Source organism: Mustela lutreola, chromosome 4 (genome assembly GCF_030435805.1).
Source record: "Mustela lutreola isolate mMusLut2 chromosome 4, mMusLut2.pri, whole genome shotgun sequence".
Classification (NCBI taxonomy): domain Eukaryota; kingdom Metazoa; phylum Chordata; class Mammalia; order Carnivora; family Mustelidae; genus Mustela; species Mustela lutreola.
In genome coordinates this window covers 154,176,466-154,192,956 of record NC_081293.1, presented here as the reverse complement: position 1 = coordinate 154,192,956, position 16,491 = coordinate 154,176,466, and the positions used below count along the sequence as shown (strand labels likewise).

The following is a 16,491-nucleotide window of genomic DNA, read 5'->3' as shown; positions in this document are numbered from 1 at the left end:
GCTCATTTTTAAAAAAGAACAAAGTTGAAGACTTACATTTGAGAGATAGAATAGAGTGATAAAATCAAGAGAATAGAATTGCTGATATACAGATAAACACACAGATTAAGGGCTGGCAACATTTTTCCATAAAGGGCCTAATAGTAGATATTTTCAGGTTTGTATTTTCAGTTCTGTCAGAACTATTCAACTCTGTCTCTGTTGTTGCAGCCATAAAGTAATGCCTAAATGAATGGGCATGGTCATAGGCTAATAAAACTTTATTTACAAAATAGGCCATGAGCCGTATTTGGCTTGCAGATGTTAGTTTGCAGACCCCTGATATAAATCAATAAAACAAAAGACAGAGTCCAAAAAGAAACCCATACTCATAGTCAATGTAACAGAGATGCAGAAATTCAATGAAGGAAAAGGATAGTCTTTTAAACATAAGCTTAAAAGAATGGGTATCTACAAGTACATTTTTATTAATATATTATTATAATATATATTATATAGATAATATTATATATTATTATATATATTATTTGTTTCAGTAAAAATAAATTTTGACTATATATCACACCATACAAAAAAAAAATTTATTTCACTTTATTATGTTTTTAAGTAGGCTCCACGCCCAGCATGGAGCCTAACACAGGTCTTGAACTAACAACCCTGAGGTAAGTCCTGAGGTGAGATCACAAGTCAAATGCTTACCTCCTGAGCCACCCAGGCACACCCCCTCCCCATAAGATTATTTCAAATGGATTAGAAATCTAAGCTTAAGAGCTAAAGCTATAAACCCAGTGAAAGGAAAAAAAGGGTAGGGGAGTCTTTATAAACTTGGATTAAGCAAAAATTTAAGATACAACATAAACAGCATGAACCATTAAGAAAATATTGCTAAATTAGACTATTTCCAAAATTAGAAGGTTTTGCTCTTCAAAGGTATTTTTAAAAACAAAAAGGCACTGGAAAACAGTACAGAGATTCCTCAGAAAGTTAAAAACAGAGCCACCCTATGACCCAGCAATTGCACTACTAGGTATTTACTCCAAATACACAAATGCAGTGATCCGAAGAGTCACTTACGTACCCCCAAGGTTTCCAGCAGCAAGGTCTGTAATAGCCAACTATGAAAAGAACCCAGACGTCCATCCATAGATAAATGGATAAAGACAATGTGGAATAGGTGCTCCTGGGTGGTTCAGTCATTAAGCATCTGCCTTTGGCTCAGGTCATGACCCCAGAGTCCTGGGATAGAGCCCTGCACTGGGGCTCCTGCTTGGTGGGGAGCCTGCCTCTCCTCCTCCCGCTCCTTGTATTCCCTCTCTCATTATCTGTCAAATAAATAAAATCTTCAAAAAAAAAAAAAAAAAAGTGGTAGGGGCAGCTGGGTGGCTCAGTGCATTAATAAAGCCTGTGCCTTCGGCTCAGGTTATGATCCCAGGGTCCTGGGATCGAGCCCCACATCGAGCTCTCTGCTCAGCAAGTAGCCTGTTTCTTCCTGTCTCTCTGCCTACTTGTGATCTGTTAAATTAAAAAAAAAAAAAAAAATTTTTTTTAAATGTGGTGTGTGTATATATATACAATATTATTCAGCCATCCAAAAAATGAATCTTACCATTTGCAATGACATGGACAGAACTAGAGGGTATTATGCTAAGAGAAGTCAATCACAGAAAGACAAATTATCACATGATTTCACTCATCTGTGGAATTTAAGAAACAAAGGATTAAAGGGAAAGAGAGGGAAAAATAAAATCAGACAAAATCAGAGAGGGAGACAAACCACAAAAGATAATATATTAAGTATAATCAGGCGCCTGTGTGGCTCAGAGGGTTAAGCCTCTGCCTTCGGCTCAGGTCATGATCTCAGGGTCCTGGGATCGAGTCCCGCATCAGGCTCTCTGCTCAGCGGGGAGCCTGCTTCCTCCTCTCTCTCTCTCTGCCTGCCACTCTACCTGCTTGTGATCTCTGTCAAATAAATAAATAAAATCTTAAAAAAAAAAAAGATAATATATTAAGTATAATAAACAGGGTTCTGGAGGAGAGGCTGAGTGGGGGAATGGGGTAACTGGGCGATGGGCATTAAGGAGGGCATGTGATGTAATGAGCACTGGGTGTTACATGTATCTGTTGGATCAATCACCAAACTCTACCTCTGACAGTAATAATACACCATGTAAATTAATTTAATTTAAATAAAATCCAAAAATAAATACAAATTAAAAGGCAAGTTTCCAAGACATATGAAAAAGGAATTATACTGAGAATATATAAAGAACTCTTAAAACCAAATATAACCAATAAAGATAACCCAATTAAAAAATAGGTAAAGATCTCAACACTTCACAAAAGAATATATATGAATGCAGGCACCTGGCTGGCTCAGTTGGTAGAGTACTCTTAATCTGAGTCAAAAATTCAAGCCCCATGTTGGACAGGGTTTTAAGTTTATATACTTAAAAAAATATATACATAAGTGAATGGCCTGTAAGCATATGAAAAGATGCCCAGCACCACTAGTCATCAGGGAAATTAAAACTTAAACCTATACCTTATACTTAAAACTGCACATCTACCAGCATGACTAAAATTAAAACCCAACAATACGAAATACTAATGAGGCTACAGAGCAACTAGAATGCTCATACACTGCTAGTGGGGATGCAAAATGGAACAGCCACTTTGAAAAACAATTTGGCTCTTTCTTAAAAAAAAGTAGCCATCACGTAAGAAGGCGATTCCATTCCTGGGCATCTACTCAAGAGAAATGAAAACCTATGTCCACAAAAAGACAGGAGAATGTTCATAACATTGTTCATAGCAAAACACTAGAAATAATCCATGTATCTATCAGCTGGTAAGAGGATTAATGTTCAACCACCGAATGGGTAAATGCTGCAAGACTGCATTTACATGAAATGTTAGAAAAGGTGAAACTATATAATAGCAGAAGGTAGATCAGTGATGGTCTGGGACTGGACATAGCTGATGGAGTTGACTAAAAATAAGCATGAAGGAACTTTGTGCAGTAATGTGAACATTCTATAGTTTGAATATAATGGTATTTACAGAACTATATATATTTACCAAAATCCATCAAATTGCACTTAAAATAGGTGGGGTTTATTGCATATAAACTATACCTCGATAAAGCTGTTAAAGAAAAAAAAAACAAATTTTAACAAAAGATGTAAGTATGGAAAATTTCATCTCTAAAGTAAAACTCAACTGGTCTTGCTGAATGTCATCCCATGAGAACAGAGATGAGAGTCTATGTCAGCAAATTTTTACCTATATAAATGATCATTAAATAAAGTCAACTTAAAAGAGACTAAGTCATTATCACTGAAAGCAAAACTGGTAAACATGAAAAATTCAAGTCAATTTAGGTTTGAGAAGAGATACAGCAAAGTTCCCTCAAGCACATGGAAAGAGCACAGAAGATAGGTGAAATAATAACATACTGTAGGATTGGGTAAATGCATGATAGGGCTAGAGCACAAGGTACATGTTAAGAGCAAGAGAAAAGACAAGCTGAAGGCCTGATGTGCCAAACCTGTATCACACAGTTTATAACAATGGGCCTAACAATTGTAATATGGCTCTTTAGCAAAGTTATTCTAGGCAAGTTATACTGGGCACACTTGAAATTGGACATAACTTGCAATTAGCAACAACCAGAGGGATGGGACAAGGTAGACTAAAGTCCAACAGAACTGGATTTGCCCATCAGCTCCAGCACTAGTAATCCTGAAGAACTTTTCTTCTCCAGCCCTAGGAGGACTGAGAAATTAGAGGAGTGTTTAGAACACAGCATGTCCTCAAAGAAGGTTCCCTCATCTCCTGCCATGACTCAGAAAGCGCGGCCATGTAGTTCAGAATTGTGAAAATGCAATTAGAGATAAAGTGGAAGTAAATTTTAAAAATATTTCGAAGACCACTCAAGAAAAGGGCATGAACGCTGCCAAAGATGTAGACAGGATGAACTGCTACAAAAATTTAAAATCACCTCAGAAGAACATGGTGAAATTCTTCTGTAAGCAAACAATAAACTACTTAAATGGAGTCAAGGGTTTCATTAAAAGATTTAAGGTGCAGTCAAGCAACTTCATAGAGATTCCAACTTAATAAAGAGTTCCCTCCTCTCCTCTACCATCAGAGATGCAATAAATCCCCTGCAAATAGGATGCCGGGTAAGAAAAGGACCAGTAAAAAGCAGCTTTGATTCCTCAACACTGGGGGGAAAAAAAGAACACAGGGACATGAACAAGACAGCTACATGTAGGTTGTCTGGTAAATCAAAGACTGAACTCTTGACTTAGAAAATCTGATTCACAAATTTACATTCACAACACTCCCCAGAGGGTCCATGTTCAGAATTCAGGAGATAAAATGAACTTGGATGAGGAAAATAAATTTGTATCTTTTCACTAACTGCTAACTGAAATTTAGCATCTTCAATTACGAATGCAGGCCCAAAAAAACACCAACCAACCCACAAAAACAGCTAAAAGCTGCAGTACCTTTGTCAACTACAGAATTCCAGATATATTCACTTCATATTATAGTCACTACATCCATCTCAAAACAACCTCTGTATCTCACTACCTTGAAATTATGGTTAGTTATTAGACACACTAAATCTTATTTAACATTTTTAAATAAGCATATAGCACCTGTCACATATATCATAAACTTGTTTTAATATTTTGGTAACTACTTCTTATAACTTGTTTCTGCTATGATTCTGTGTATTTTGCTTTACTAATTTAAAAATATTTCTGGGGCACCTGGGTGACTCAGTTGTTGAGGAGCCGACTCCTGATTTTGGCTCAGGTCATGACCCTAGGGTCTGGGAATCGAGCCCTGCACCTGGCTCTGTGCTCAGCAAGAAGTCTGCTTGGGATTCTCTCTCTGCCCTTCCCCCCACTCACACTCTAAAACAAATCTTTATATATATATATATATATAATTTATGTGTTTTATATTAATATATTTAATAGGTATTGAGCAGATTTCACCAGACTATCAAAAGACCCTTAGAACAGGTGAAGAAACTCCTATTATAGACCTCCTCTACCTTCAAAAACATGTATGACACATGAATGTGGCTAACTTACCTTAGCAAAATAATACTGATGGCTCATTCATAACTCTCCTAAAAAGCCTCCACAATTTAAGAAGTAGATTTTGTTAGGGGTGCATGGGTGGCTCAGTCAGTTAAGTATCTGCCTTCTGCTCAAGTCAAGATCCCATGGTGTTGGGATTGAGCCCCAAGTCGGGCTCTCCGCTCAGTAGGGAGCCTGTTTCTTCCTTCCCCCACTCACTCATGCGCACACTTGGATGCGCGCTCTTTCTCTCCTATTTAAGTAAAATCTTGGGAAAAAAGAAGTAACAGATTTTGTTAGGAGTCTTCTCTTATAGTTCCAGGGCACCTCTGGCTAGAGTACCTAAATTAACTGAACTAATATTTAACTTCAAGCATCAGGTGCTATATTAGGAGCTACAAATAAAATGGTGAATAAAACAGAAGCCATTCTATCTTCATAGATCTTACAATTAAGAAGACAAGGCAGATACTAAGTAATCACAGAAATAAATATTCATTACAAATTATGTTAAGTGCTATGAAATCTAAGTGCAGGTCCCAGGTTTGAGTTTAAGAGAGGCACGCACATCAGACTGAAGGTCAAAGATGGCCTTACTGAAGAAGAGTCATTTATTCTGGAACTTGAAGGATGAGTCAAGAGTAGTTGGGGTGATGGGGGGTGGCACCTGGGTAGCTCAGTCAGTTAAGTGTCTGGCTCTTGGTTTCAGCTCAGGTCGTGATCTCAGGGTTGTGGGATCAAGCCCTGTGTCAGGTCCACATTCTGCATGGAGTCTGCTTGAGAGTCTCTCCCATCTCTCTTCTCCCCTCCCCCCCCTTGCACGCATGCTCTCTAATAAATCAATCTTTAAGTAGTAGTTATGAATAAATATTCATATATTTATGAATATAAATAGTACGAATAGTACTATTCGAATATAAATAGTACGAATTCTGGGATATACTTGAAAATACCTGGGGGGAGAAGGGAAGGTAATTATGCACAGATAAGACCGCCATAAAATAAAACAATTACTGATGCTGGATGAGGAGTACAACAGAGTTCATTCTATTCTTCTATTCTCACATGTTTAAACATGTCCAAAAAGAGTCCAACAAAGTAATAGAAGAATTGTAGGCAAGAATATTTCTGGCAAATGAAATGAATGAGGGCCATAAGAAAATAAAGCAACTGCTGAGCTATAAAGCCTGAGGGACTAGAACATTTCTCAAACCGTGGTTCCCAGAGCAGCAGCACTGGAACTAAGAAATGCAAATCTCAAGCCCCACTACAAACCTACTAAAACAGAAACTTTGGAAATGGACCCAGGAATCTGTTTTAACAAGAAATATAGGTGTTTTTTTTTTTGAAGTTTAAGCGTTTTTTTTAAATTAACATATATTATTAGCCCCAGAGGTACATGTCTATGAATCACCAGGTTTACATATTTCACATCACTCACCATAGCACATACCTTCCCCAATGTCCATAACCCCACCACCCTCTCCCTGATTCTGATGCAAGTTCAAGAACTACTAAGAGAGCCTCTACAATAGAGGACAGTGAAACAAGATACTGTAGCCTAAGATGGGAACAGTGAGAAATGGAGGACAGTCATACAAAATTATCATATGTTATCTTAAGAATTTTGGGTTTCATCTTAAGGGCAGAGGAAGCCCATTATAGAGCTTTAAGCAAGGGAGTGACCAGTTTTATATTTTTAAAGGTTACGCTGTGTTTTGAATAACCACCTAAATCAAGAGGAGAGAAGGGGAGTGACTTCATGGAAGATGGCAGAGAAGGAAGTGTATCTGTTCCTTGCTCTAGTAACTGCCAACAAAATGAATCCTGGTATCACTTGAGTACCATGGAAACAAATCTCTATCCACGAGGTGACTGAGCCCCATCTGACACCCTAACGGCAGTCTTGTGAGAGGTCTAAAGCCAGAGGACCCAGTTAAGCCACACCTGAATTCCTTACTCACAGAAGCTGTGAAATAACTAATTTTGAGCCATTAAGTTTTCGGGAAATTTGTTAATACAGCATAATACAGTCACTATATTATTGTATGTGGTTTTAGCCATTTCAGTAACTTACAAATGATTATAATCACTCAGGACTATCTTTATCCTGCATAAAACATCAAAATAAATATATATGTAGATATAAACCCATTTTATACATAAATATGAATTGAAGGGATATAATTATATAAATTCTATATAATCTTATGTATAAATTATACATATAAATCTTCCAGATAGGAATTATTTATTTTATACAGGTAAAATACAGAAAGTATCTTGACTGCTTCTTTCTAGCATTAGCTAATCTCTCTAAGCACAACATACACTTATAGCTGGGTTTCTTATTAACAATACTGAAAGTAACTCCATATTTCAAAAAGTTGTCTGAAACACTTGGATTTTTTTTTTTTTTTTTTTTAAAGAAAAAGATTTACTTACTTGACAGAGGGAATGAGAGCACAAGCAGGGGGAGCAAAAGAAGAGGGAGAAAGAAGCAGGCTCCCCGCTGAGCAGGGAGCCTGATGTGGGGCTCAATCCCAGAACCCTGGAATCATAACCTGAGCTGAAGGCAGACACTTAACTGAACCACCCAGGTACCCATATATATATATATATATATACATACTCCTTGCCAACTTCTTGTCAAATCTGATTAAAGCATTGTTGTTTTAACTTTCCAATACACCTGACCAAAACCTCATACCAGAAATTTTAAAAACCATTTTCTCACTCTTCTTCATTTGTTCTGTTTTAATTATCTTTAATCCACTGTTTATTTGCAGGAATCTTTTTAACCCCCTTGCCATTTTGTATTACCACACACTGAAAAGGAAAGGGGAGAAAGGGGGGGGGGGTGAAGGAAGGAGAAAAGAAAAAGCTATCTGAATATGCTCAAGTGTAGGGAGACAGAGGGGGAAAAAAACCAACTTCAAACAATCTCAAATTTTATTCTTAACAGGCATCTTTCTCAGAGTGATATGGCCCTAGCAATTCTGAAACTGTTTCATGTAGATCATCAGATTTAGCAAATGAGTAGATATGTGTTGGTATTGTTGGACACCAGGATTCTCAGTGTGGAAGGTGTGTATACAAATAGAAAATGAGGAAAGCAAGTAAGAAGCATGTGGAGTTCAACCAGAACTCGTGACATCTAAAAAATAATGTTTCTTAGTTCTGCCCACTGAAAAGATCTAGAAGCAAAGAGCACCAGTAATCATGGACACACCTAGGGCTTGTATTTTTGTTTATAAATACCATCTCCAACTAGTAAAGAACCAGAAACTTCTTGGAAAAAGAACTAATTCTTCCAGGGCTGGACCAGGGCATCTTTCTAGCTTTAAAAAAAAAAAAAAAAAAAGACAGTTCCAAAGATGAGTTAAGAAGGGTATAAGATGAACTAGAATATCTTGCAATGCCAGAAAAGTATTATGTGCTAAAAAAAATCAACAACATCCTTTTGATACTGGGGCTTATCAGGGACCAGCGTGAAAATGCTCCCACTGACCAAATCTTGGAATGCGGGAAAATCAAACTAAGAACATAACAAATTTCTTCTTCAAAGACTCTATTTATTTATTTGAGAGAGTGAGAATGAGAGAGAGAGAACACGAGAAGGGGAGAGCCAGAGGGAGAAGCAAACTCCCCGCCAAGCAGAAAGCCTGATGCAGGACTTGATCCCAGACTTCAGGACCACGACCTGAGCCAAAGGCAGTCCCCCAACCAACTGAGCCACCCAGGCACCCAAACATAACAAATTCTAAATCCACGGACCAAAGAGTTCATACTGATGACTGTCAGGTAAGAAGACAGGAAGACAGACATAGTGTATGCACAGAAAAAGGAAATGTAAGCACTGGGAATTATCAAGCTCATGACAGTAGACACAAGATGCCCAAAATTCTTGCTTTTGCTTAGAATCTTGAATTTTATCACTGGCAACAAATACTACCAATTTTGTCTATTAGTCATTCTTTTAACATGGAAATGATACCTTATGAAAAGAGCAGCTAGTGCAGCTCACAACCCAAACAACTGCACAAGTGCTTCACCTTAAGATAACCATCATACTTCATTAGGTAAAAGTGTTTTGGGGGATCTCCCAATTTCATAACACAGAATACTAAAAAGATGTACACTCCAAAGTCAAGCTTCAATAAGATTATTTTACTTTTCATCATAAGTGAAACTGGATTTTTTTTTAAAACTGTGAATGCAATACTTAAGAAGAATATGGTAACCATACTAATGCACTTTGGTGCAACTGCCTTAATTCAAAACATACCACTGCTTACACACCAGCATATAAATGTAACACAGTGATGGGGGGACATATATACATACATATACACATACGTGTGTGTGTGTGTGTGTGTGTGTGTGTGTGTGTGTATAAGTAACAGGAGGAAATAAAGCAAATAACTGTGAAATAGTTTCATTTTATAGACTTCTAAAAGGGGATGGGGACCCCCTAAAGGAGCTCAAACCACACCTGGAGAAATGTTGTACTAGAGCATGTTTTGTATTATAAATCTAAGCTCTGTTTCAATGTCAGGTTATGCTACAGATCATTAAAATGTCTAAAATGTTTCCTAACACAAAAGAAAACCAGATAGACATTATGTATAATTTTTCAATTTTTTAATTCCTGAATTTAAACATTATAAAATCTGTTTACTATTAAATACAAAATACATAAGTTAAATTTCAACACTTAAGCATTTTCCTCATTGTGTAAAGTAAAATATTTAAAAAATATTATTTAGGGGTGCCTGAGTGGCTCCAATGATTAAGTATTCAACTTGATTTTGGCTCAGATTGTGACCTCAGGGTCATGAGATCAAGCCCTACATCGGACCCTGAGATGGGTGTGGAACCTGCGATCCCCTCTCCCCCTTCTCCTTCTGCTCCCCAACTCTGCTTGTTACCTTTAAAAATACATCATTTTTAAAAATAAAATTATTTAACTGAAAACATTCTCCCCTGTGAGGACTGACATCTGTTTCAGTCTTTATTCATTTAACTTTTTTCAAAACCACCCTCACATGACTCTAAGATGGGTGTCTTCATAAAGCTGTACTGTCATGATTTTTTTTTTTAATGATTTTATTTATTTATTTGGGAACATGCGCAGGCATCTCCCCCCCGCCACACCACCCTTCCATGCACAAGCAGGGGGAAGAGCAAGGATATCAAGCAGTCTCTGTGCTGAGAGCAGAGTCCCACACACACAGTGAGACTATGACTTGAGTGGAAACCAAGCACCAGAAACAAAAACAATCAAACCAAGCACCAGACACACATAAACAGACACATAGACACCCCTGAAAGATTTTTGAAGTACACTGTTCAATACCTTCTCCCTGGAGAGGTTTTCCAAACGAGAAGTTAGACCACTTATTTCTTTGTCTTTCTCTGCCAACTGAAGCTGAAAAAAGAAATTATTAATCTTTTTCACTATCTACTCTCTCCTTACACACCAAGAATTAAGTCTATACCATTCTATCAAAATTCCTATTACCACAGCCATGTATTTTTCTTGATTTATTTCTTTGACATCTCTAGGTTACTTCTCATTACTGACCAACTTCCCTTACTCACACAATTTCTCTCACAATATCATCCTCTCATGATTTTTTTTGTGTCTGCTTCTTCTTCACAATTAGAAATGAGAGTGTTCTCCAAAGTTTCTTCTTCGGCTTCCCACTATATTCCCACCAAAACTCTTTTTTCTATGCCTTCACGACTACAATCCCCAGGGGAAAAAATCACAAGTATTAACTCACGTGGCACTTATCTTTCTTCCCCAAGTTTCAAACCTGTCTTTTTAACAGATGGGTGACATGTTTTCAGTGTTCTTTCCACACTTTAAGGGCAAAAGGGCCCAAACCTTCTTTTCTTACTTTTGTTAACAGGTATTACCAATCTCAGAGTCCACTGTGACTGAAGCTAGGAAGTGTTGTAACACTTACTCCTCCCTCTTCTTCCTCCACTCCCCAACATTTTCAGTATCTTAATTCATTCATTTTCTTAACCACATTATGAATACAAACACAAACTTATTTTTCAATTATTTTTCCCTAAGGATGCCTTTCGAAACTTTCCTTGATACACTCATGTCTTGTTCATAAGATAAGTCATCAGATAAGCACGCAAGGGGGTGCTCTTTCCCAAGTAATTTTGAAACTACTTCTAATTTTCTTACCTTCAAACACCTTCCCACCTATAAAATCCTCTCAGGGTTACCCAACTGTTTTCATAAAGACCTAATATAGTTGGGTACCTTTGCTCCTAGGGAATTCTCAGGAGCACACAGCACCCAAAATCCATTTTAGGACCCCCAAAACTGTGGCTTTGATCTAGTTTTTAAGTCCCAATCTATTCCACCACAGAAATTAAAGTCCTATTACTCCAGACTGCCCAAAATTTCCAGGCTATGCTGCTCTCCACTTTTCACCTCCAAACTTATATGAATGTTTTCCAATCTGCTTAGAGTAATGCTTCTTTCTTCCCCTTCCCTCCAGTTTGGTCTTTCAAAGGCTGGATTTCTTCATGCTGAACTCCTAAATATTCCACTGGAAACAGCCCTATGATACCTCATTAATTAGACTTACCATTCATCTAAAACATCATCCCATTTTGCCTTGTCTAGTGAATATCTGTTCTAAACAGTACAAAATAAGGGGAAGGGCACTAAATAAAAAGCTATGCACTTATACCAGCTGCATAATCTATAATGTTTAATTCGGATGCTCACTTTTATCAGGAACTAAATGAACTAAAAAATAAAAACATTAGTTTCCCACAGGATTGCAGGTGATTATCTGGGTCATGAATGTCAAAGAGTTCTGAGTATCACTAATCTACTTCTAACAATCCCTCTTAGATTATAAACTCTGAAAGCATACACAGCACTGTGCCTTACTTATTTGATCACCCACGTAAGAGCTAACATAGCGAGTGCCTGCTAGCTCTCTCTACATAGCAGGCTTTAATTTTACTATTTTTTTCTAGTCAATATGCAAAGATAAAAGTTCATGTAAATTCAGTATTCACACTTAATAAATATTAAGGGAAGCAGCCAGCCATTGAAACAATATCCACAGGGTTCTCAGAAATGATGATCTCATGATTAAAAGTTTGGAATTTTCATTCTGACAGTAAATGAAGATAAAGAAGAACTACCAGTAAAATTACCTATAATGTGCCACCTTCTTCAGCCCTTAGGGGAAACCTAAATTCTCAGTGCCTTTAAGAATACCACATTTTAAAATTAGATCGTAAATACAATTAGCTATAGTATAGCTAAGTTAAATCATTTAGAACTTCCTCGTCTTTAGTCACACACACAATATGCATATTATAGTTACATATCTATTTCAAAATATGTTAACATTATACTTTATTCCTTAAAACAAAAATATTTTCCTCCTAATTGGCGGAAACAGCCTGCTAATTTTTTTCTGTCTTACAAATACCATTTACCATTTGGGCTTGTTTGTTGCCTAATGTTACATTGGCAAAAATAATCTTAATTAAGATTGTATCACTTTGCAGTATTTTTTAGGATCACAAGTAACCCATCTGGTGATCACTTAATAACTTTTACATAAATTTTACTGATCATATATTACTATGCTCCCACAAAAATGTAAAGACCCTAATTTTACATACACGTTCATGTTTGTTTCTAAGTGAACAGGATAATGAAATGATCACGTTTCCTTAGAAACTAAGCATGATTTTAAAATATAATTTTAATTAGCCAACTGAGTACATAAAAATTAAACCCACAATGGCAATGCACAGGAGTATTTATTTTCTCAGCTCATCGTTAATTGGCTAAATACACTCAACTAAATACGTAGTATATTTTTATTTATACACAAAAATACAAATTCCAATTATCTATACTGAAACTGTCCATTAGATTGGTAAAAATTAACATATTCGCAACAGTACCAAGTACACTGTGGTTCAAGCTATACAAATACCAAACTTACTCTGTAACTGTCCTCTACTTCAGTTAATGCTAGTTTTACACTTTCAGCAATCTTCACTTGTTCTTTCCATTTCAGTTCCATTTTTGCAAGTTCATCAGCATACTTACTGCATTTTGTTTTCTCATCCTAAACGAAATTAGCATAATTACCAAAAGATTTTAAATCCAAGTAAAACCAGTATCTATATAAACATATTTAGATGTGCTGAATGTTTCATTATAACACTGTTTTGGGTTTTTTTTAAAGATTTTATTTATTTATTTGACAGACAAGAGATCAGAAGTAGGCAGAGAGGCAGGCAGAGAGAGAGGAAGGAAAGCAAGCTCCCTCCTGAGCAAAGAGCCCGATGTGGGTGCTCGATCCCAGAACCCTGGGATCATGACCTGAGCCGAAAGGAGAGGCTTTAACCCACTGAGCCACCCAGGCACCCCTCATTATAACATTGTTTTAACAGAGTAAACACTGAAATAACCAAATGTTTAAAAAAATTTTTAAAAAAACGAAAAAAGCAAATGTCCGTGAAGATGGGACAAATCCTTTTAAATCTCTGAAACTGAACAGTATATATTTAAAAGAACACAGATCTACAAATTAACAAGTAAAAATGTCAAGATACATTAGCTGAAAATAGTATGCTGCAAAAACCAGAATATATAGTATAATCCTATTTTTAAAAAGTTAACACAATTTTTTATGATCTCTATATAGTGCTGTGTAGAAAAATATAAAGTATTAATATCTCTTATCTCTTGGAATCAGGATCATGATGGTACCTTTTACCATCTTTATTCTTTATTTCTATACTGCCATAAGATTTCACAACAGGAAGAAATAAAAACTAGTATGATTATAATGACAGCTGCTTCCAGACACTGGAATTTCCTGACCAAGATAATCTCTAGGCTGACTCTTTTTTCCTTTTTTAAAGATTTTATTATTTATTTGAAACAGAGAAAGAGAACAATCACAAGCAGGGGGAGTGCTGGGGGAAAGGGAGAAAGCAAGTTCGGGGCTGAACAGGGAGCCCGACACTGGGCTAAATCCCAGGAACTGGAAATCATGACCAGAGCTGAAGGCAGACACTTAAAAGACTGAGCCACCCAGGTGCCTCTAGGCTGACTTCATATACACCACTTCTCCTCTACAACCCAGAATGTTACAAATCATGACAAAAAGGTAAATTCGGGAATTTCATTTTGAATGTCTTATATTCAAAGTAAAAGTTTAAAAATAGGCTTTAAGCAATACAACTGAGGAAAAATCTTTAACAAATGCTAGATCAAGTTAATATCCATTACAATACACACCATACATCACACCACACACAAAAATAAAATGAAACAGACCTAAATGTTAAATACCTGAGACTATAAAACTTATAGAAGATAGGAGAAAATCTTTACAAGTTGGATTAGGTAAATATTTCTTAGAACAGAATGGAGTGTGCTTAAGATTCATTCTCATTCATTCATCTTCGTGTTCATGTTCGTGTTCTCTCTCTCTCTCTCTCTCTCTCTCTCTCTCTCGGGGCGCCTGGGTGGCTCAGTGGGTTAAGCCTCTGCCTTCAGCTCAAGTCATGATCTCAGCGTCCTGGGATAGAGCCCTGCATCAGGATCTCTGCTCAGCAGGGAGCCTGCTTTCTCCTCTCTCTGCCTACTTGTGATCTCTGTCTGCCAAATAAATACAATCTTTGAATAAAAAATAATAAAATGAACTCAATTTTTAAAATAGCAAAAGATCATAACTCTCCCAATAAAAAGGAATGAACTATCAATATAAGCAACATGGATAATTTCAAATTAATTATGCTGAAAGAGGACACACAAAAAAAGCATAAACCATCCAACTGAATTTACACAAACTGTACAAAAGGTAGGGCTGTGGGGGGAAAACACCTTGAGGAAATTTTTAACATTAGCACATTTTATCAATAACATTATAAAATGACATTTAAAAAAATATTCATCTAGAATTATTTCAGATTTGATGAAAAAAGTTTAGTCCCTTACAAACAACTACTCCAAACTCAAGGGTAAAACTCTTCTAATCAATCAATTCTTCTACAGAAGGAAGGATCCTCTGAAGCAATGAAAATGTTTAAAATTTAAAGGATTTGGGGCACCTGGGTGGCTCGGTTAAGCATCTGCCTTTGGCTCAGGTCATGATTTCAGGGTCCTGGGATCCAGCCCCATGGGCTCCCTGCTCCCTTTCCCCATCCCCTATTCATGCTCTCTTGCAATCCCTCTCTCAAATAAATAAAATATTTTTAAAAATAAAGTTTAAGAGATTAATTATTAAAAGGCACTGACAAAATGTTTTAAATCAATCACTACAGTAACACTGAACTCATGTATGAACTTCATTCTATAGTTCTAAACATCCTTTCCCTCTCTACAGGCATGGAGAAACATACACAAAAAAATGAACAAAAATCACCCATACAAACACAAAACACCTTTGCCTCCCTTCTCCAAATCAGGCATAAATGAGAAGCATTTTCCCTTTATCCTTTAAATACTCCAGGAGTGAACCCTACCAGTTGCAAAACTGAAATGAATGAAAAATACAGTTTAAAACAGTCAAAACAGTTAACATCATGAAGGCAATAGCTCATCTGATTAACATTCTCTTTTTCCACTTTGTAAATCTGGTTACTTTAAGATATCCTAAAATTCTTTGCTATTACAGTAAATGTAAAAAAAAATACTTCCCTTTATGAAGTTCCAAGTTCAAGGATATATATTCAATGTGTCCTTATAAGACAACAAACAAAAATAACCAATCTCAATTAATCACTTGCCCAATACCAAGAAAGGACACTAGGTCAATAAAAAATTTTAGGATCATGATTTTACACACAGGCCTACACGAGCAGATACAGAGAACAACCCCCTTTCATCATCCCAAAAGAGAAACTAAGAGGGTACCTGGGTGACTAAGTCAGTTAAGAGGCAGCCTTCAGCTCAGATCATGATCCCAGGGTCCTGGACTGAGCCCCTGATGAGGCAGCCTGCTTCTCCCTCTCCCTGCAGCTCCCCCTGCCTGTGTTCTCAGTGTCAAATAAACAAAATCTTTAAAAAAGGGGGGGGGGGGGGACTAAGTAAATGGGTATGGGGAGGAGTGGTGAACACACCCACAATTTAAAGAAAAAATCCAAACAACAAAGGTAAGTCATTATATCTAATAAATCTTTCATTTACAAGAAAGCTAGCTTACCTGCAAGAGTTGTCTACATTTATTGTATTTTTCTGTTTTGTCAGCAATTTCTTTGGTCATTTCACAGATTTGTCCCTTTGTTACCATGTCAGAATCTGTCTCAGCTACTACAAGGCAGAAAATATTATAATGAAAACTCATTTTTGCCCCTTATATTATCCTCCTGTTCA

General features: G+C 36.7%; 1 protein-coding gene across 10 annotated transcripts in view; it reads right to left on the bottom strand.

The window, feature by feature from the left end:
- Window positions 1-16,491, bottom strand: part of TAX1BP1 (Tax1 binding protein 1) — a 79,788-nt gene that overhangs the window by 12,239 nt on the left and 51,058 nt on the right. For 3 of the 10 annotated variants that reach the window (XM_059171438.1, XM_059171440.1, XM_059171444.1), the window contains exons 12-14: window positions 16,322-16,428; window positions 13,106-13,231; window positions 10,459-10,530 (exon numbers count right to left, since the gene is read on the bottom strand). In XM_059171438.1, coding sequence (XP_059027421.1) covers window positions 10,459-10,530; window positions 13,106-13,231; window positions 16,322-16,428 — 305 coding nt within the window. The remainder of the gene's footprint in view (window positions 1-10,458; window positions 10,531-13,105; window positions 13,232-16,321; window positions 16,429-16,491) is intronic. The other 7 variants (XM_059171442.1, XM_059171443.1, XM_059171447.1 and 4 more) reach the window with 3 other exon arrangements.